This window comes from Pomacea canaliculata, linkage group LG11, assembly GCF_003073045.1.
Source record: "Pomacea canaliculata isolate SZHN2017 linkage group LG11, ASM307304v1, whole genome shotgun sequence".
Taxonomy (NCBI): domain Eukaryota; kingdom Metazoa; phylum Mollusca; class Gastropoda; order Architaenioglossa; family Ampullariidae; genus Pomacea; species Pomacea canaliculata.
The window spans coordinates 914213-935027 of record NC_037600.1 but is presented as its reverse complement, the minus strand read 5'-3'; the positions used below and the strand labels follow the sequence as shown (position 1 = coordinate 935027).

Sequence of the window (20815 nt, the reverse complement as noted above, 5' to 3'; positions counted from 1 at the left end):
CATCCATTAATTATCCACTAGCAAAGTACGTGATTCACACCTGCAACATGGCAACAGATGACCTTTGGATTTTCATATTTGTCTTTCACTGACCTCTTGATGTAGTTTGAAACTCAAAGGATTCCAAAGCACAGTTTATTAATACATATGCAGCCACCCATACTTGCACTTCTGTATGCCAGTCATCAACAACAGGGGAAACCTTAAGTGTATTTACACCATTATAAAACATTTACCTGTCAAAGTAAATCAATATAAACAAAAACAGTTGTAAAAACCAATGACAGAAAATAAAAGCAGCCCCATGTTTTGAAAACCTTGGTTTGTAACAGCATACTACAGTCACAGCAAATTTTGATAGCAGCCACACCACTTCATGGCATAATGATTAGCATTTGGGAAAAGTACACCAGTAATTTAATAAAAAAGAACATAAAATACAAATACAATGTACACAAGCCCCCAAAATAATTTCCTGCATCAATAATTTTATGCCTGACAACAGGTATCAGACTAATTTTGCATTGCTGTCTCTGAAAATACACTTTGATCATAGCCACAAGGCAGAGAAGCAAAATTTAGAATTTGAAAGTAAAACTTGTAATTTGTCTATACAAAGTAATTCTCCTGGCTTAAATGATTTTGCAATCAGAAAAGTTTATTATGCTTTAAATTCCATTGTGCAGTTTTCCAAACTTCTGTGGAGTATTCATTCATTAAAAATCAATAATACAATTCAAACAAGAAAATCACCTAAATACGCTAGTCCCCTCACAATTAAAATTAAAAAAGAAAGTGTTCCTCATGTTCATACTAAGTTCAAGCACTGTTTTCTTGCTCCTGTACTGGACACTTCAGTAATAAAGTCCAGTATTTATAAGGCACATGTACTAGGTATGCACATTTTCACCACTCATATAAAACAGGACAAACACCAATTGCATGTCCAGCAAGGTATGCATACTGCTAAAAGATCAGGCTCAGTGGACAGCTACAATACTTCTCTCTGAGCATTTCTGTCCTGGGATACATCTCATTGTTTTTTTATTATTTTGAATAAACGTGTGAATATAGTGATGTTGGATGTGTTATGTGACATTCTCCACCACAGAAAGAGCTGTAAGAGCTCGGAATTTAGCCCTACCAAGTTCTTACTTAACATGATATAAAACCTTAGTAGCCATAAATCTGTAGCTTTGGTTCTATGTACAGGGTCAGGTTTAAAAGCTGTGAGGGATTGTCTAACATTGTAGGGCAAAGAATCCCTGAGCTGAAGTTCATAGTAGAAAAAGAGACAGTATTCTTGTTAGATGACGCCTGCGTGTGTAGGAAGAAGAGAGAAAATGAGGTGGTGTGTAACAAGAGACTGAATTAGCTAGAAGCTGCATTTGTAATAATGGTATAACACATACAAGTAATCTTCTATTTCACACTCAGTAAGCTGCTGCAGCATCATCATAAAATGAAGGCAAGATCGATGAGGATGTGCTATGAAAGTAGGCCAGGCAGAAGAATATTAAACTCCCCATCCTCTTCCTTGTGTCTTTGTGACAACCATCTAAGAATGCATGGCAGTAGTCAAATCTCGATAGTATGAGGTGGCAAAAACTTCTAGTAGCATTGTTGATTACAAATTTTCGAAAGGAGCCAATCCTTCTCAGTTCAAGGCAGCACAATTGGCAGAATTTTGGTTATGTTTTATTGACAGCGAGGAATCGGTGAAGAAGACGATTTTTTTAAAAAAAGCAATTCTTGCCCGAGTTCACAGAACTTTCTTTTACTGTCTGTTCCTCTTCCTGCTGTGACTGTGAGAGTAAGTTATCTGCTTTGTCACATTACTATCACACTAAGTATACTGTTAGTCAACTGAGGCAACTACAGCAAATCTTGTTCAAGCCACACAGCAAATTCAAGCCACACAGCAAATATAACTCAAAGGGAAGGAATGTCTTTATATACAAAACTTGTGGAAATTTTTTCTTATACAAGTCTTTGGGATTTGCATATTTCATTCAGAGATTCAGATGACGTGTGTGAGAGAAGCAACAAAAGTGAAAATGAAGGCAGAGTGACCATAGCATATCTGAACTGACTTTAAGCCAAACATCCCTGTGGCTGCTCAGTTAGAGCCAGTCTAGAAGTGCTTTCTGTCCTGATCCAGTTGCGTGCTCTTGCTCAGATTCCCAGACTCTATCTGATGCGTTTCCAGAAATCCCTGAATAATCGGAATAATCAAAACCTTATGTCTTAAGAAATCATAATGGTAAATAAACACTACACGTAGATAAAAACACTCATTACAATCCTTATGGACCTATTTTAAAACTTCTACAAATGATGATGTAAGTGAAATAAAAAGACAGTAAAATGTATTGCAAAAGAGCTATTAATGACTTACGCATGCCAAAAGCTCTCACACACACCCACAATCAAACATCATTTCTGTCACTTCTCTATGATGACAGTAACAAGGATGTGCTTGCAAAAATAAGCAAATACAATAAAAATTTGGAAATTTCATACCTTGACTCCAGCTCCAACACCATTCAGGTCCAAGAGGAAAGTGTCATGTCCATAGATGGAGTTAAGTTCGTAATATGTTACAGCATTGTTACCTGAGAGATTCAGTAAAGAAGTTTTTTGGTCTCAGGTAAACAGCCATGTTAATCACACATGTTTTGCATGCAATACTTTAATAGTTGTCATCAGAATGAACAGGCCAATTCTATTAGCATGTTCGTGCAGAAAGAGACAAGCTAAAAAACAAATCAGAAAAGCTAAAACAACCATCTAATTGCACGTATGGCCTGATTGTGAAGTAGTTGTGAAATACACTACCTGCTTTCTGAAGGGTAGCAGAAAGTTCCCGCTGTTGCCAGATGGGAAAAAGAATGTCGGTCTGAACACCAATTACCATTATTGGGCACTTTATTCGTGCCAGTCCTGCCTCCAAAGATGGAAAGCCCTCTGCCACATCAAACATGTCCATTGCCTGTAAACAGCAGTAGAAACAGAAATTCATAAATATGCCATTTTTTTTTTTTACCAACTTAGTAACAGGCAATATGTAGCTCTTCATCCAAACTAGATACCAAACTTCCCTTATAAATCTATCAAAAGTTACCAATAAATGTCAACAAGTTACTCTGCAGAATCAAAGCATTTTATGCCTACTTTAATGCATTTAGTTTAAGTTAAGAGGTTTGCAAATACATGTAACAAAAGATTAGTTAATGGTTAACAGTAAGTTTACTGGATTATCATTTCACCAAGACAATTTCAAAAACAAACAACATGTACAAATCATATTTGAATGAACTCAGAAATAAAACCACTGTAAAAGTAACAAACCAAGAACATAAATTTCATGTATATCATCTATAACAAATTTTTAAACAATAGCACAGCTGTACCTTTGATATATACAGAAGAGAATTGGGGTCAAATTTTGTGCTAAAACTTTCTCCTTGATGTTCCAGGTAGCTCTCAATCAAAAATGTGGGGCACAGTGATGGATCTTCTTCACTGATACGCTTGCGTCCAAAACGCTCGTCCCATTCCGGACCACTTCGGTAAGTCATTGTGGCAATTTCTCTGTTCAATAAATACAAACAGCAGCATATTTACTTAATAATCATACAAATGCCAACATTGTGAAGGCTCACTTTGTTTGGCATTCTGTACTATAGAAAATGAGAGTAGATAAACTGTTCACAACAAAGAATTTTGTTGAGTCAAATTTGATAAAATATGGCCAGAAAATGAAAAGCTTGACTTTTTGCCCACTTTATAGAAATAGTGAAATGAATTAAAATGTGAAGAAACATGGAACAGATTTGTAGCATGGTATAAATAGAAGTATGTAAACAATCTCACCTTGCAAGTTTCATACCAATCTTTGGAAAAGTCCCACCATAATAATGCCCTCTGTTCCAGTTGGGGTCACACATGATGCATTTGCGCTGCAGATACCTCAAGGCAATAGAAGATGGGTGAGACTGACCACATGATGAAATTGACACAACTCTGCAATGTGAAAACAGAGGCGCACAATCAATATTAACATTACAAATTTCACATCAGAAAAGCAATGAGTGTCAAAGAAAAACAAAATGTGTGGATTAAAAAGAACCATCAAGAAGCAGAGGTAGGGCTGGATCGGTCACACCTTGCAAAAGCTGGCTGGCAATTTAACAAGACAAGCTCTGGGCTGGAACCCACAGGGGAGGCACAGGGTTGGGAGACTCAGACAGACATGGAGGAGATTGGTCCACAACGAGGTGGAGGCAGCTGGCATGACATGGTCCCAACTAGAAAGGGATGCCCAGAACTGGATCTGATGGCATGGTGTAGTTGCAGCTCTATGCTCCACTGGGAGCGAATAGGAAGAAGAAAAAGAACCATCAATTCCCGATTTTTCTTTTACAATTTCAACCTTTCAGATAAATATTAAAGAACTTTTAGTTTAGTTTATTCCTTGCTACTCCTTGAGGAGCATAGGGCCGCAACAACACCTTGCCAGTGGACCCGGTTTAGGACAGCATCCCTCAGTTGGGCCTTTGTGGTTACGACGTCCTGTGCCTCGCTCTCCTCTGTTCTTTTCCAAGTCTGCTTAGGAAATATTAAAGAGAGGAATGCAAAATGTTTCTCAAAATCAGAGTTATTGAGTCTTTTTCCAGATAAATTATAAATCAATGAATCAACATTTTCTGTATGCTGTATTCAAAATTGGTGCTCTGTGTTCTGCTAACACCATCCAATGCACAGTCTACACCTTCCAAGGAGTGCAGGTCATGATGCTTGTACACACGAGGATTCCATTTCCAAGTAGGATCATACTTTCGTTAACATGAAAGGTGTTTTAATAAATTCTTTGTCAAAGAAAAAAATCATATGGATAAACTGCTCTACAAAGAGATGGGGGCTTAGTTATATGATATACTAATTCTCAAAATATAAGTCAGTCAAATAATTCTGTCCAATGTTCATCAGCATTTTCAACAGTCACAAAAGTAGACTCAGTTATGGCAACACCTCATTAGTATGAACTTAAGCATCTTAGACTGAAGGTTGCAGTCATCAGAAAATAAAATATAACTTTGCTTCTCTCTCTCTCTCTCAAAACAAAAAAATGTCTTTACATTTTGTGATGCACAAATATCCTATTTGTCACTAAATTTGGGCTTAGTTTCATGTTTGACAAGGGTAGCAAGACTGCAACAACAGTGAGTAAATTAGTACTTGAAAGCAAACAGAAAGATGAATAGACCAAAAGACAGGAAGATAAAATCCTAGAAATAGATGTCACTTTTTATTGTTCACAACATATAAATAAAACCAGACACTTTATCCTTCAAAACAGAATGATATCGGCTTACCTCTCAACACGGTCTGGGTGGAGCGCAGCTGTCATCAATGAGAGCATCCCACCAAGTGACGATCCCACTGATGCATAAAGCTGTTTCCATGGAAACAATGAATAGATATATTCTGGATTATTTATGAATTTTATTATGTCCTTTCTCAAAACAAAACAAAACAAAACAAAACAAAAAAGATAGGGAGTGTGAAGAAAACGTATTTTCTTCACTGTCCACTGGTCGTTGCCACTACTCTGTAAATGGCTAGGACAGGGGTTGTTAATTTTAACCAGTGACATCTTTGTGATGCGGATACTAGCGCGTTATAAAACTACATCATCATCATCATTATCATCCAGCATCAAAGGGTGACCTTTGACATCCAAAATACAGAGAGAGGTAACTTGGCCTCAGAGTAAAAAAAAAAAAAATAACCACTTTTCTGAATTGCATGTTAGTGAGAAAGCAGAAGTCCATCTCGAGGATACTTAAAGATTATTGTGGATTTTACTTTGTCCCTGTATCTGCAGGCGTGTGAAGTTATCGTCATTGCAAACCTTTATGTAAACACAGGCCTGAGAAATAGAAGCAAACCATTGAACAGGACAGCCAAAAACTCGTGATTCAAACTGTGAAGCATATACATTTATGTGAACTATTTGGTGAAATATATCCATCACCAAATCAAGTGACAGTGGACTGGTCTGTCAGCTACAACATCAAAAAAGTTGAAAACTAAGATGTAAAATTACAAACATCTCACCGTGGTGTAAATAACTGTTGTATATATATACAATTTCTTTTTCACACTTCCTTTCTTAATTATATTTTATTATGTATATATGTATACCTTTACTGATTGCGTGGATTGGCCTGTTTGAATGTTGATGACGTGGTGAATATTTAAATCAGATAAGTGTTATCCATTGTGCACCCAATGTTCACCATTACTACTGCAATAACATAGGGATCCATTGCAGAGTGTTACTGAAGATACTTGAATGATATTTATTTCTTTTTAAATTCAAAACTTTCCACTGATAACATCACATGTTCCATGAACTTGTAATGTTGTCTGAGAAGATGCCCAACATACTGGACTAGGTTTATTAATATTATTCAATCTGAACTGGATTTGGAGATAACATACATGTTTCTGGGATTAAAATGTATGTGTGGGGGGAAGACCTTACCTTTTCTATGCCCAGGTGATCTAGCAGTCGAAACTGTGCGTTAACCATGTCATCCACACTCAATATGGGAAATGTAGTAGCAAATGGCTGCAGACAGTAATGTTAAAAAACTATTAATAAAATGCACTTTCATGAATACATCCTAATATCTCATCATAGTCATTTGACAGAGAAGATCTTCAACACAAGAAGTCCAAGCATAGTACACATTTACTTAGTTGACTAGAAATTACATTTATCTACAATTTATATGTACACATTACCTCGGGATATTCTTTTTGCAATAATAAGTTTAGAGTTTTTATCAATCAAATCTGTACACCTAAACATTTGTGTTTATTTTTTTACATGGGAGGTCCGGTGGCACAACAGTTAGTGCCTGTCACCAATACAGTGAAGGTTGGCTGTCCTGGGTTCAGCTCTAAGACATGCTGTTTTTTCTTTGCATGTGGCATCTGTTTATAGCTCTGGCTGCCTTGCCGTGATACAGCCTTAGTTGCTAGCTCGGCGTAATACACAAATCTTCCCTCATCTTTTGTTACATGAGCTAAGATAATCCTTACCACACAATACTTTATGCGGGAATGAAAGCTATAGCCTATCTGGACTGCTTTTCAAATAGAAAACATAATGGACTCTTAGAAATAAGCCTTGAACAGCTGAACTCTAAGACCTTAGAAAAACCTGCAGACCAGTTTGGAAAGTGGATTTGTGCCTTAAATTATCATCTAAATGACTGAGATTTAATTAGATTTTCTCTGCTGTTTAAACTTTTGACAGAAAATGTGTTTTATCTTCGACTAACATTTGAGATAATTGTAATTTTGTCCACAATCTATTGTCTTCAATCTTCTGTCTACAATGTACCGGCTGAAAACTTGGTGTTGGTCAACACTTGAAGCGTTAGCTGAAAACAGATTGTTCTGCAATGAACATTTAAAGTGCTGAATGAGAGTACTTATAAGTGCTGACTCATAAGTAGGGTTTTAAAAAATTGTGTCTTTATGAAAGTAGAATTAAATACACATATTCCCTTTTTACAATCGAAATAAGAACTTTCATTGAGTTCAATGAGTCATAAATAAATGCATCAGGACTTGCAGTGTGCGCATATAACCCACAGCTATTTTCCCTTCTCTACAACAGTGCATACCTGACCAGATTAAGTACATGTATTAACATAACATTTACAGTTTCATAAAAATATATGTATGCTTTAACTTATGCGAAACTCAGTTTTACAATACATAAACAAATATGCCATAAGTCTTAAGACACTTATAAAGATAAGGTGAAAGGCAGTAACAAGGACACCATCCTTTGAAGAGCACCAAATATTCTCATTTTGTCAATATTCTCACCATACAGGCAAAACAAAGCCTGCATATTCTTCTTCTCTTTCTTTTCATTCACACACATGCAAACACAGACTCAAAGAGTATGTCCGTACCTTGTTTGTAAGAGGATTGATAGTGGATGGTCCTCTAAATACAGAAAAATCACGATTGGTAGGTAATCAGTTAAAAATGTGTAATAGCAATTTTTATAAATGCAAGAACAAACAAAATATTAAATTATCACTTTTCCTTTGACAGCATAGCATGCCATTTATCAGCACAAGATTTTAAAACAAAGTTCCTTTTTAGAAAAATCTGTTTATATTATTTTCATGTGAACCTTTTCAAGCTTTTTTTTTTTTTTTTTGATAATTCAACCAATAACTACATTTTGAGCATTCTACAACTTTTCATATTATGGATAAATATGACAACTGAATTCTTATATCTCCTGGTCACCTAATACATCCTGATTTAAGCCCTTTCCCAACCTCATTAACTTGATATAACCATTCAACTGCTAAATATATTTCAAATATATTTCTTAAATAAATAAACATCATTTTTTTTTAGAATAAGTGAAGTCAAACCCATTAAAAAAAAGAGTTCAAGGGAATAGGTTTGGCTTTGGAAGTTTGAGAAAAACATTCTGTTTATTTGTTTTGAGGGGCATTCATGTGACGCAGTCTTATCCTGGTTCAGCTGCCCCAAAGTGAGGTGGCAAGTGCACCATTAACTCACGAGAAAAAAGTACTTACGAGGTGCCATAGCATCCACCCAAATTGTTGGTGCAAATAACAAAATATTTGGAAGTGTCCACAGCACGACCAGGACCAACAAATTTTTCCCACCAGCCTGGCTTGGGATTATCCTTCAGTAAAAACAACCAATGACAATGAACATGAACAAAAAGCATTGTTCTTAATCATTTGATAATGAACATGAAAAAAAAAAGAAGTCCATAAAAAGAAGAAATAATAAAAAAGCACTTATATATCACATGTCAGTTTTTGGCATTAAGTTTAATGCACTTAAAAGAACAGCGTGAGAAATGCAAAATACAAAAATAAGGGAGTATGAGCAAGAAGGAGAGATGGTGAGAAGAAATCATAAACTACTGTGAAGGTAATTTTACCGCTACCTTTTTCCAGGTCCAGGAAGAGAAAAAAGAAGGACTGTGTATAGGGCGAGCAATGCACCATATAGAAAAATAATTGATGCTACAGAAACACTGACATAGTCATTAGAAACTCACCAAACCTTGAGTAACCGAAGCAGAAATGTCTTGTACGAAGAGTAGTAACAATATCCAGAAAGAAGTTCCTGCCCTAAAGAAGTCCTTGGCCAAATCCAACCAACAACAACCTCTAGCTATGCAAACACTACCATTTAACAGTACTATGCACTCACAAGCTGCATGCTGCTCTCAGCTGGATTTCCTCAGGAGAAAGAAAAGCAGCCACTGGGTATGTGGTAATAAACTGTCAAGGAGACAGAGGCGGCAGGTAATACAAGGAATGAAGTTGGCTGGCTTGCCCAGGACTGAGCTGGTTAGAAGAGATTTGCTAGCGCCTTATGCTCCAGTCAAAACAATGAGGATTAGCTATGAAGGGAATCACCAAAGAGATTTCAAGGTCAGACTTAGCCCTTTTAGCACGACATAAAAATGCAACATTACATGACTGATATATCTGAAGACTGTGATGAGGACAGATGGTGAAGTTTGTTTTTTATTATTGCTGCTCTGAGGTAAACATTAGACCAAGAAACCTATACATTTTTGGAAAGGAGAAAACTTGAACTTTGTAATAAAAGTAATGAAAATCGACTTATCCTGTTTCCTGGTAAAGCCATGATCATGGCCTGCCATGCTAACAGGGTTAAAGATCTAGTAGGATGCATTTTACATTATGCATTTCTTTGTTTTTATTCTTTAATGACCCTTAATCTGGGTGAATGCCTCACTTCTGTTCTTGAAATATACAGCTATAAACACCAATATGCTGTCAGGGATTCAGCCAACATGAGAGCAAATAAATATGTTAATTAGGCATATTATTGTACAAATGTGATTTTATAACTTGACCTCTTCCTATGCAGGGGAATATTTGCCAAATTTTGAGAAATCGTATATTGCATCCTACAAAAAACACAATACACATCAGACAATTCACTACTGCAGACTGGCACAACAACAGACAACGCATGACTCTTACCTGCCAGCAGACTAATCCCAATATGCTCCAAACTTGCTAGCAGGTAATGTTACTCAGGCTTGTTAGAAGACAACATATCTCACACTTGATCACAGACAACTCACCACATGACTCTTGGCATGGGAGCTGGCCGAAAGGCCAGCGTGGATGATGACAGCGTTGCTGCGGTCCTCATTGAGGGTGCCCCAGGTTTCATAAGCCACATTCAATTCTGGTAAAACTCCTTCATTGTACTTGAGATAAAATGGCTTGTTGTCAACGAATAATTTATATCCCTTGGTGATATTGTCGTATTCTGGCTCTGGGCCGGACATTGCACTGCAGCAACAAATGTTTAAACAAATTTCCTTCTGTCCTTTCACATCTATGCCTTTTCATATCACACACTGTCCGATTTACTGCAAAAAGGAAACTTTCTATAGCAGCATTTGTTTGTTTAATGAACAATAAAACTTATCTACATACTAAATTTCTAGAGGCGCTTGCTGCTGGTTGCACATACACATATATGTCTGTGCCAGGGCTTCTGCCAAGGCTAAATTCTTTGGGATCCCAGGGACCCCTTCTTCAGATTTTTAAGGGGTCCCTGTTCTTCGCCCAAATTTGAAGGGGACCCCATTGACGAAAATTGAAGGGATCCTCCGAACTTTTAATGCGTACTGTACGCAATTTTTTGCGTAAGCAGAAGCCCTGGTCTGTGCAGTTCTGTTATAAAGACCATGACTGTTACCTCACAGTTCTACATACCTACAGAGACCAAATTTCTTATGACTATTATATATTATGATAATTATATAAATATAATGCCATCAACATTAAAAAGATACACTGGGTCATTAACATTTAAATAACAACGTACCCACAAGAACATCACTCATTGTATAACAATATTATTTTGGTACATCTTGACCAGCATAGTGCAATTTAAAGGCTCTATTCAGAAAGCGGGAAATCAGCCTAATGGTTGCCTCAGGAGGTATCTCTCATGACCCAAGACACAGTGTCTGGGTCTTTTTTGCACACCTTGCAGTGCTGGGACTTGCATCCTGATGCTGGTGTATGCTTTGAAGAAGAAGAGTACATGTGCTTCATCTTGTATTTCTACTTTACACAGGGAACATGCCATATGTCTCATAGGCCCACATCCTTTCTGTATTGTAGTTTATGTGTGTCCTTTTAAACATGTGTGTTGATGTAGTCATGTATTCATGTTAACCAGAAAGTGAGAAAAGGACAATGCAGTCTCTCTTGTACAATAGGATCACTTCAGTATTAGTTTACACCTTAAAATCTATACATGTAGTAGTGTTTCAACCATAGCACTGATCAAAATATCAGTTGTAATGCTTTCATAAAAATAACCTTTGCTTTTAAAAGTATGGATGTACCTTAGAACAAGTGACAATCATTTTCTTCTGAATAAACATGCAATTAATGTATTTGATATATGTTTTACACAGCGACAAGTAAACAACAAAACAGAGAACAGTCAAGTCTCTTTAGCTATCACTCTTGTCACAGAAATTAAATAATAATATATTGTCCTTTTGATATGTAGTAATTATACTTTTATAAATTATAGAAAAGATCATCTTGTACAGTACGTGTAAGGAAATTTGCTCTGAAAAATATATGCATCTCTCTGATCTTGGTTTGTGTTTCTCATTTACATTGTGTTTCTCTTTTACAAAATAATGTTTCAATAAAAACTTGAGAAAATGATAGGACAATGACAATAATGCCACTGAACTTGCAAAACTTACTTTCTTGAAACACATGGAAAATCGCTTCTGAGTCCTTTGAATGGCGATGGCTGGTCTGGTTTGTCGAGTTGACTTTCGACTATAATCTCTCCGTATTCTGGTGTTTCTACTTGATGAAAAGTAGGTGTCTTTCGTGCTTGCCCACAACTTGCAAATGCCTCACGATCTGGTCTTTTCTGAGAGAAGTAACCTCTCACTGTAGAAAAAAGCTGCATTCGTTTTTCGATTTCTCGTAGCAGACGACTCTCGCAACGTGTTTCTTTTGGTGTGGGAAAGCCATACTTATTAGCAGTCCGTAACACCGATAAAGACTTGCGGCTGAAAGATGCAGCCATCATTCCTTTTGTAGCAGACAAACACTTGCTTAGACTTACTTAGACTGAGAAGCTCTTTTCATTTCAGACATCGTCATAAGTAGCCATTGTGGACCGCCTTCCACATTTCCTGGATTACAGCCACAAGTCAAACTATCCCGAAAAAAAAAAAATCGGAGACACACTGACCCACAGACTTTGGGCACTGACCTTTATGCAAGAAGAACCAATGTGTCGAAGCTATAACTCTTTGTAGCGGTTTCACCCAAGGATTGCTTTATACGCGGAAGGGGTTTATTTCAGTTTGCATATTCATATTCTCCTAAAATCTGCATCGTAATAATCGCGATGTCTTCGTTTCTGCGAAAGTTATTGTTGATCAGGACTCGCTTGATTGACAGGGTTTTGGTCCAATCAGAAGTGTCGTTGTATTTGCTCTCGCCATGTTCTAATCTGCGTCTGCGTCCGCGAAATGTAGGACACAAATATTTTGCTTCGTCATTTTTGTTGTCGGTTGTGTTCATTGTTAAGTGCACGTTGCGCCTGAATCGCATTTTCATGAATGCTTAAGCCAGCAGGTCACAGTTCAGAAACACGGTACACGACAGCGTGAAAATATATCAGGCTTAACTGCTCACCATGAAAGGATGTAAGGGAATCCAATAAACACTCAAATTTATGAGCTCAGTGCAATGAAAGTTTTTACTGAAGGTTTGAATAAGATTTAAGGTTCATATCAAAGCCAAGATTGGCGTTATCTGGTGTCATGATGTTTATCTTGGCGTCCATAACAACCTATCAGTGTAGACACTGTAGGTGTAGCGATGAGGCCTCCTGAAGTTGTTTCATGTTACATGTATGTGGATTGGTAAACAGCAGAAGCTTGGTTTGTCATATACATATGCCGCAAAGTGCGTTATACATATATATCCTCCTAGGGCCTGGGTCAATGCGGGGAACCCATGGAAAAGCGTCTTATTGTTTCCGAAGTTTCGTAGTTATAACTTGGGTTAAAGAAACAGTAAGTAACGCGCACATGCAGGTCTAAGCATCGCATTGTATTTACGAAAGCAATGTTCTTTTCCATGAATTACCGATTTCACCCTTGGGAATAAAATGACTTGCTTCCTAGCTATGACCTCAGCTGGCAGGAAATCAGCACGTGCAGTTTTTTAGTACGTGCTCCTGCTTTAGGACAGTCTGTTGTCTTGCTTTTAATGTACACTCTTGTTCCACTTATTTTGGTGTAAACAACTTTTTGATTTGTACTTTTTTTTTAGGCTCAGCTAGAGTATTCTGACAACTATAAGAAATTCACGAAGAGGGCACTAGAGAACATGATAGCTCTAGAAAACAGAAGAAACGGTAAGATCAGACTTTGTTACGACCGTAGCGGTAACTTGGCTCGTTTAAAGATATGAAAATCTGCGGTGTCACACTTTCCTGTACAAAGTCACTTCAGTCATCCGTTGAACAGAAGATAGAACACGTATACAGCGGCTCACACTGTAATATTTCTCAGTATTATTTCAATGTTCAACAACTCAACGTTATAACCACATAATCAGCGGACTGACACACAGGCTACTTATCCTCTTATTTTCAACTCACACAGAGTACTACTTCCAACTCACACAGAGTACTACTAACAACTCAGAAAAATCGAATACCGACCACCTAGGTCTACCCCAGCCCTTTTTATAGATCCCTTCAAAATGCTAAAATGCAAAATAAAAAAAAAATATTAAAAAAATTAAGACGCAGTACGCCCTGGCCTTGACATCGCCACTTCCGCCAGGGCCTCGTCAAACTAAAAATACTCAATTTCGTAACATACCCTCCCACTTCAAGAAGAAACTCCGCAGGACTTTCTTCTACAAACATACGAAATAAAACAAACATTTTAAGGTATCATCCATCTTCTCAACCAAAAACCAAATTAAAGCATGATCTCTCCTCACATCAAAACTAACCAGTCTCTTAACAATAAAGCCACTTAACAAAACTTCACACATGTAATTGCTAATTACAGTATCCTTCATCGGATTGTAGTTATATTCAGCTCAGTTCAGTTCTTTGAGCCAACCCGGCTCAAGAAATCAGCACCAACATTGTCCGATCCCTTTACAGAGTCAAAATGCACGTCAAAGTTCTGCAAAAACAGGGTCCACCTCATCACCCTATTGTTCTCAAATCGTGCAGTGTTCAAATAGGTGAGAGGTTGTGGTCTGTCCGTATGGTAAACCTAACTCCTTCTAGGTATAACCGGAATTTCCTCACCGCCCATACGATGGCTAAACACTCTTTCTCGATAGTAGAGTATCTTCTCTCAGCCCCATTCAGCTTTCTGCTTGCGTAGCAAACAGGGAATAACTTTCCTTCGTGTTCCTGCATCAGAACCGCCCCAATCCCTGTATCTGATGCATCTGTGCTTAAAACGTACATCTTAGAAGGATCTGGGAGCTGCAGCACCGGGTCACTGGTCAGGAATGTTTTGACGGTAACAAATGCCCGCTCTTGCGCTTCACCCCACTCGAGTGAGTTTGGCTGTCCTTTCTTTAGAAGGTCCGTGAGAGGTGCCGTCACGGCTGCGAAGTGAGGCATATACTCCCGATAAAAGGATGCCAGGCCAAGGAAAGAACGTAACTGCTTCTTATTTTGTGGCCTTGGTGCATCTCTCACCTTCTTGACATTGTCCTCGTGCACTCCTTTCACTCCGCTCTTAAGACGATGCCCTATGAAGTCTACGTCATCAGTGCCGAGTATACACTTACTAGGCCTGGCAGTCAGGTTGTTCTCGACGATGCGATCAAGCAGCACGCGGATCACGCGGAGATGATCTTCCCAAGTCTGAGTGTGAACCAGTATATCGTCGGAGTAGTGCACGATACCCTCCAAGTCGTCTAATATCTTCTTTAAACCTCTCCTCAATGTTGCACCTGAATTTTTCATTCCAAACGGCATTCTCAAAAATTCGTATACACCATCGGGTGTCACGAACGCTGTTTTCTGGATGTCCTCTTCGGGTATGGTCACTTGCAATAACCCTTGCTTAAATCGATTTTCGTAAAGAATCTGTCACCGCTCAGCTGTCGGAACAGATCAGCCGGCGTCGGCATGGCTCTGGGTCCAAGTGGGTAAGTTTATTAAGTTTCCTGAAGTCGACGCACACCCTGTTGCTTCCATCTTTCTTTCTCACTACCACAACTGGCGACGCGTAGGGTGACTTGGACTCCCGAATAATTCCCAAACGCAGCATTTCCTCGATATCCTTCTTCAAAGCCTCCCTGGTAGCATATGGTATCGGGTAAGGCTTACATCTGACCGGCACGTCTGACGTTAATCGTATCTCGTGCTGGATGAGGTTAGTTTTTCCCGGTACGTCCGTAAAGATACAGCTATGTTGTCTCACTAGTTCTTGTAGCTCTGCCCGTTGTTGGCTGGACAGATTGAGCCCGTAAACCAGGTTGTCCACCGACTCACCATGGTGTATGTCTCCCAGTTCGAGGAGGTCCTCACCCCCGTCCTCGACACACCCATCTTCATCACTCGTGATGGTGGCCACTTGACATGATGCCGAGTTGCTCAAGCTTGGCGGCCCATTAGCAATCGAAGCAATTGCTATCTCGGTAATGTTTTCAGCCGCTCTATCTGGATCTCTCTCTATGTACCGCTTGAGCAGATTGGCGTGGAACACCTTCTCTTTTCCTTTTATAAACACGACATAGTCGTTCAGACCCTTGACGTCTCGCACTGCAAACGGACCTTTCCAGTGCATTAACAGTTTATTGTGGTCTGAAGGTAGTAGCACTAGGACTCTGTCGCCGGGCTTGAACGTTCTGTTCTTCGTCTTCCGATCATAGAAATGCTTGGCCTTTCCTTGAGCCTTCTCTAGTTCAGTCATTGCAAGCTGTAAGGTTTCTTCCAACCTTTCCCGCAGCTCGAATACATACTGATAGCTGTTCCGAATTTCGGGTTCGTTGACCTCCTTGGTCCATAGCTCCTTCAAAATGTGCATAGGACCTCGTATGGTTCGTCCAAATAACAGTTCAAAAGGTGAAAAACCCGTAGCCTCTTGGGTGACCTCCCGATAAGCGAACAGCAGTGCGTTGACGTATCGGTCCCACTGTCTAGGCTGGTCGCGGCACAGTTTTCTTAGCATGGCCTTAAGGGTACCGTTGAATCTCTCGACAAGTCCATTACACATCGGGTGGTATGGGGTAGTGGTAATCTGGCGAATGCTGAGGAGCCTGGAGACCTCTTTCATGCATTCAGACACAAACTGCGGTCCCAAATCGCTAAGTATTTCTTCTGGCACTCCAAGGCGGCTGAATATTCCAATCAAGGCTTCAGCGACGGTCTCAGTATCGATCTTCTTCAGAGGGACTGCTTCTGGGTACCTGGTTGCGTAGTCAACTAGCGTCAGGATATACCTATGTCCTGACTCGCTGGCGGGCTTAATCTCACCTATGAGGTCTACCGCTACCCGCTTAAAAGGCACATCAATCAGCGGCATCTTCTGTAAAGGTACCTTAGCCACCTTGCCTTTATGCACCGTTTTCTGACAGGCATCGCAAGACTGGCAAAAGCGGGTTACATCCCCGGAGATGCCAGGCCAGTAAAAGGCTGCAGTGACTTTGTCCAAAGTCTTCCTGACACCTAAATGACCACCCATGATGGATGAATGTGCGACGTCCATCACTGACCGCCGTAAGGGAGCTGGGACTAGCACTTGGCGGACCGGCTGCCCATTATGGAAGTTTCGCTGGCGGAATATGCGGTACAACACCCTCCTTTCTCCTCAAACCTGATCTTTTCGTCATCTTCTGTGTACTTGGCGACCTGCTTGCGACATTGGTCCAGTGTCGGGTCATCTCGCTGCATCCGAATGAGTTCTTCTTTATCAATGTCAGGCATTCTCACGTTCGGTATGACAGCTAAAGCTTGGGTTTTACTTTTTCTTGGGCCGCCTGTGCTCTAGTCATTACAGCACATGTGTGTTCCACTCTGGGTCGGGGTCATCAGCGGCTCCAGCGCCTTCAATGTTGCCGATGATCAGATCATATGGCGGGTTATCGAGGCATACTGCATTCACCTGGCCACTGAAGTACGGCGATGATATTTCAACATCAGCAGTCGGCACATCCTGACTATGCCCGTGGCAGCATCTGAGCCTCGAGCTGTTACCCGTGAACTGGCCTTCTAACACAAGGTCTTTCCGGATGACTACTCCAGAACACCCAGTGTCCCTCAGCACGGTGACGTTGTTACCTCCCACCTGTCCGCGTGACACCGGCATATTACCAATGTCGCCGGTCGTTCTCGTGGTAAACGCGCAGTCTACCACTGGAGTGTGCCGCTCGTTCTGGGTCGTGCTGTCAGTAGCGATCGTGTGTTGTCGTCGGCCTTCATAGCTTGGCCCTTGGCTATCTCGCTCACAAATGGCCACGTTTGCTGACATTACAGGACGACGATTCGACGGTTGCGGAGTCCGTCGTGTGTTTCCCTCCAATGTTTGGCGGCTGGTTGAATGTCTCATCGAGTTGCTCGGGCACGCCATGGCTTTGTGACCCTTCCCACCGCAGGAATAACACCGCAGCTCGTTGCCTTGATGCCGATCGTAACCTTGGCTGCGCTGGGCAGATGTGGTGTTCTGGGCCGTGTCGGCTGCAGACAGGGACCCTCTTAACCTGGCTGTGAACTCTCTGCCTTGCGACTGCAGGTATCTTGTCGCAGCATTCGACAATGCTTTCAGGCTTTGGTCTTCTTGCTGCTGTAAGAAGACTGCCAAGTCTTTGGGGCAGGCTTCGATGAACTGCTCTTTGAGTACTATATACAACAGACCGTCGAAGTCCGTCTTTTGCCCCGCTGCCTCAATCCATCTATAAAGGTATGCTCTTAACCTTTCTGTAAACTGCTCGGGGCTCTCCCCTTTCTCTGGTTTACTTGCACGGAAACGTCGCCTAAAGCCGTTCTCCGTGAAGTCATATCCACTCAACAACGCTTGCTTCAACTGATAATAGTCTTGAACTGCTTCTGTCGGCATGCGTGAATAAATGTCCAGTGCATGCCCGGACAGTAACGCACTGAGCGACACCGCCCACTCACCTCGTGGCCAACTAGACAGCTCAGCATGGCGCTCGAACCTTTGTAAATAACTGTCCATACTGTCTTTACCGTCTACAAATTTCGGCAGCTTTGGCCTCTCACACTTCACAGACACCTCCGACATGGTGACTGCTGGCCTCAGACGCGCCATCTCTAATTCATGCACGCGTTGTCTTTCTCTCTCTTCATGTTCTAGTTGTAATTTCCGCAGTTCTCGCTCTGCAGCTCTTTCTTCTCTCTCCTCTCTCCCTCTCTCTTTGTTCTCTCTCCATCTGTTTTACAAACACTTTTAACTCTTCTCTCTCCAGGCCTAATTCTTTGCCTAACTTCACTAGCTCCTTCGTAACTTCCATGGCTGTACACTCAACTCAAAAAGATTCACTCACAGTTCTCTTGTCCTTTCTACAGCAGCTTCTTTGTACGGAAACGATGACGGTGCAGATCCCCGGACAGGCCCCCAGATGTTACGACCGTAGCGGTAACTTGGCTCGTTTAAAGATATGAAAATCTGCGGTGTCACACTTTCCTGTACAAAGTCACTTCAGTCATCCGTTGAACAGAAGATAGAACACGTATACAGCGGCTCACACTGTAATATTTCTCAGTATTATTTCAATGTTCAACAACTCAACGTTATAACCACATAATCAGCGGACTGACACACAGGCTACTTATCCTCTTATTTTCAACTCACACAGAGTACTACTTCCAACTCACACAGAGTACTACTAACAACTCAGAAAAATCGAATACCGACACCTAGGTCTACCCCAGCCCTTTTTATAGATCCCTTCAAAAATGCTAAAAATGCAAAATAAAAAAAAAATATTAAAAAAATTAAGACGCAGTACGCCCTGGCCTTGACATCGCCACTTCCGCCAGGGCCTCGTCAAACTAAAAATACTCAATTTCGTAACAGACTTGGATGCTTACTCTGGCATTAAAGGGAAAACGATAATTTTATACTGCCTCCCTACATCTAGGAGGACACGGCATGGGCTCGGCAGTTTGGTATAGTCAGACTTCATCTTAGTGCCATACCGCACTTTAAACTACAACAAAGCTAAAACAGGAGCAGATGTACATATATAGAAGCCCAAACCTAGCCCTACAAAAATGAGGAAGTCGCTTACAACCTCTTTGCCAGAGCCTTTTTCAAAGCCCATTTAAGCAATAAAGCATATAATTATCAGCAGCAAGGTCTATTAACCAACTTAAAAAAAAAGCAAAGTGAAATCTCCAGCTGAAAAACAAACTGGATTTATACCATGAAGCAGCTAAATAGAGCAGAAGAGTGCTTAGTGTAGTGGTTAGCATGCTGCTTGTCACCACAGCAGTGTTGGCTTGAGTTCAGATTTCCTCTTGTGCCACGTTTTGTATGTGACACCTGTTTGCAGGCCTGGCCATTAGGTGCTCCAGTTTTCTCCCCACTTCAGTAACTTCTTGTAGTGTGTAAAAAAACCCTCTAGGTGGAAACACTTTCCTTACCAATCATTATAGCAGACTTTATACAAAGAGGACCTTGAAAAAAAAAAACCCCACACACACATACAGAAAAATGGACGCTGACAGTAGCATAGGAAGATGCTTGGCTTCATACTCCATACTTAACTTCAAGATTGAGGACTTGATTTGGTTATCAAATAAAAACATGGCAGTCTTACCAAGACTGTCTGACGAGTATGCTGGAAGGAGTTGCAAAGAGAAATAGGAGACATATGAAAGGAGACATATGAAAACTGCTTCAGAAGGACAGATCATGTACCAGAGATATTTTTCTGCTGCTTTGACTCTCATGCCCTATTATGACCTTGTAGGACAGGGGTGGGCAATTAATTTTCCCAAGGGGCCGCATGAGAAATTGGGATGGTTTCAGAGGGCCGGACTAATATAGTTAACAGTTTTACCCAATACTGTATATATAGTATATATACTGGCGGGCGGGCCAGCCAGTCAGAGACAGGAGGCGGGCCGGATCCGGCCCGCGGGCCGGCCTTTGCCCAGGTCTGTTGTAGGATTAAGGACTTAAAATGCTTTGCATGTACGGGAAACCAGTGTTAATACTAAACATTTTATAGTTAGCCATTTCAGCACTTGTTTTGTGAGTCCCTATAGACAGGTACAACAAAGAGAACAATGCATTTATTTCTGGATCAGTGGGCATACTCCTGCCCCAGAATCACCTGTAAATGTATTGCACAAAGGAGTGGGTAAAAAAACCTCTACTCAACAGAACCCACTAGAGTGACGATGCAACTTCATAAAGTAAATAATAGCCATGCGATCTGCACTGATATTTGATATGAAAGCATATTTTTTTATAGGTTGTACAAGTGGGTCTAGCTATATCTTTTAAATGCACAAGGACCAAAGAATCATTTGTACTTTTATGCAGGGAAACAGTTCATACACTTTAGAGCCCTTACATTGATGTTCAGTGTTGGCTTTGGCTTGGGACAGGATCTTGAATCAACACTCACCCAAAAATAAAAATAAATAATAAAATGGACAAATCCTTCAAACA

General features: G+C 40.3%; 1 protein-coding gene across 1 annotated transcript; it reads right to left on the bottom strand.

Annotated features, from left to right (window-relative positions):
- Window positions 1–121: 121 nt before the first annotated feature.
- Window positions 122–12606, bottom strand: LOC112576233 (serine O-succinyltransferase-like). The gene is made up of 11 exons (XM_025258535.1): window positions 11870–12606; window positions 10211–10424; window positions 8649–8761; window positions 8004–8037; window positions 6554–6640; window positions 5379–5458; window positions 3877–4026; window positions 3414–3594; window positions 2839–2992; window positions 2524–2615; window positions 122–2215 (listed from the first exon to the last, which is right to left on the bottom strand). Exons 1-11 carry the CDS (start codon window positions 12205–12207, stop codon window positions 2135–2137), a joined length of 1524 nt encoding a protein of 507 aa, XP_025114320.1. The 5' UTR covers window positions 12208–12606; the 3' UTR covers window positions 122–2134.
- Window positions 12607–20815: the final 8209 nt, after the last annotated feature.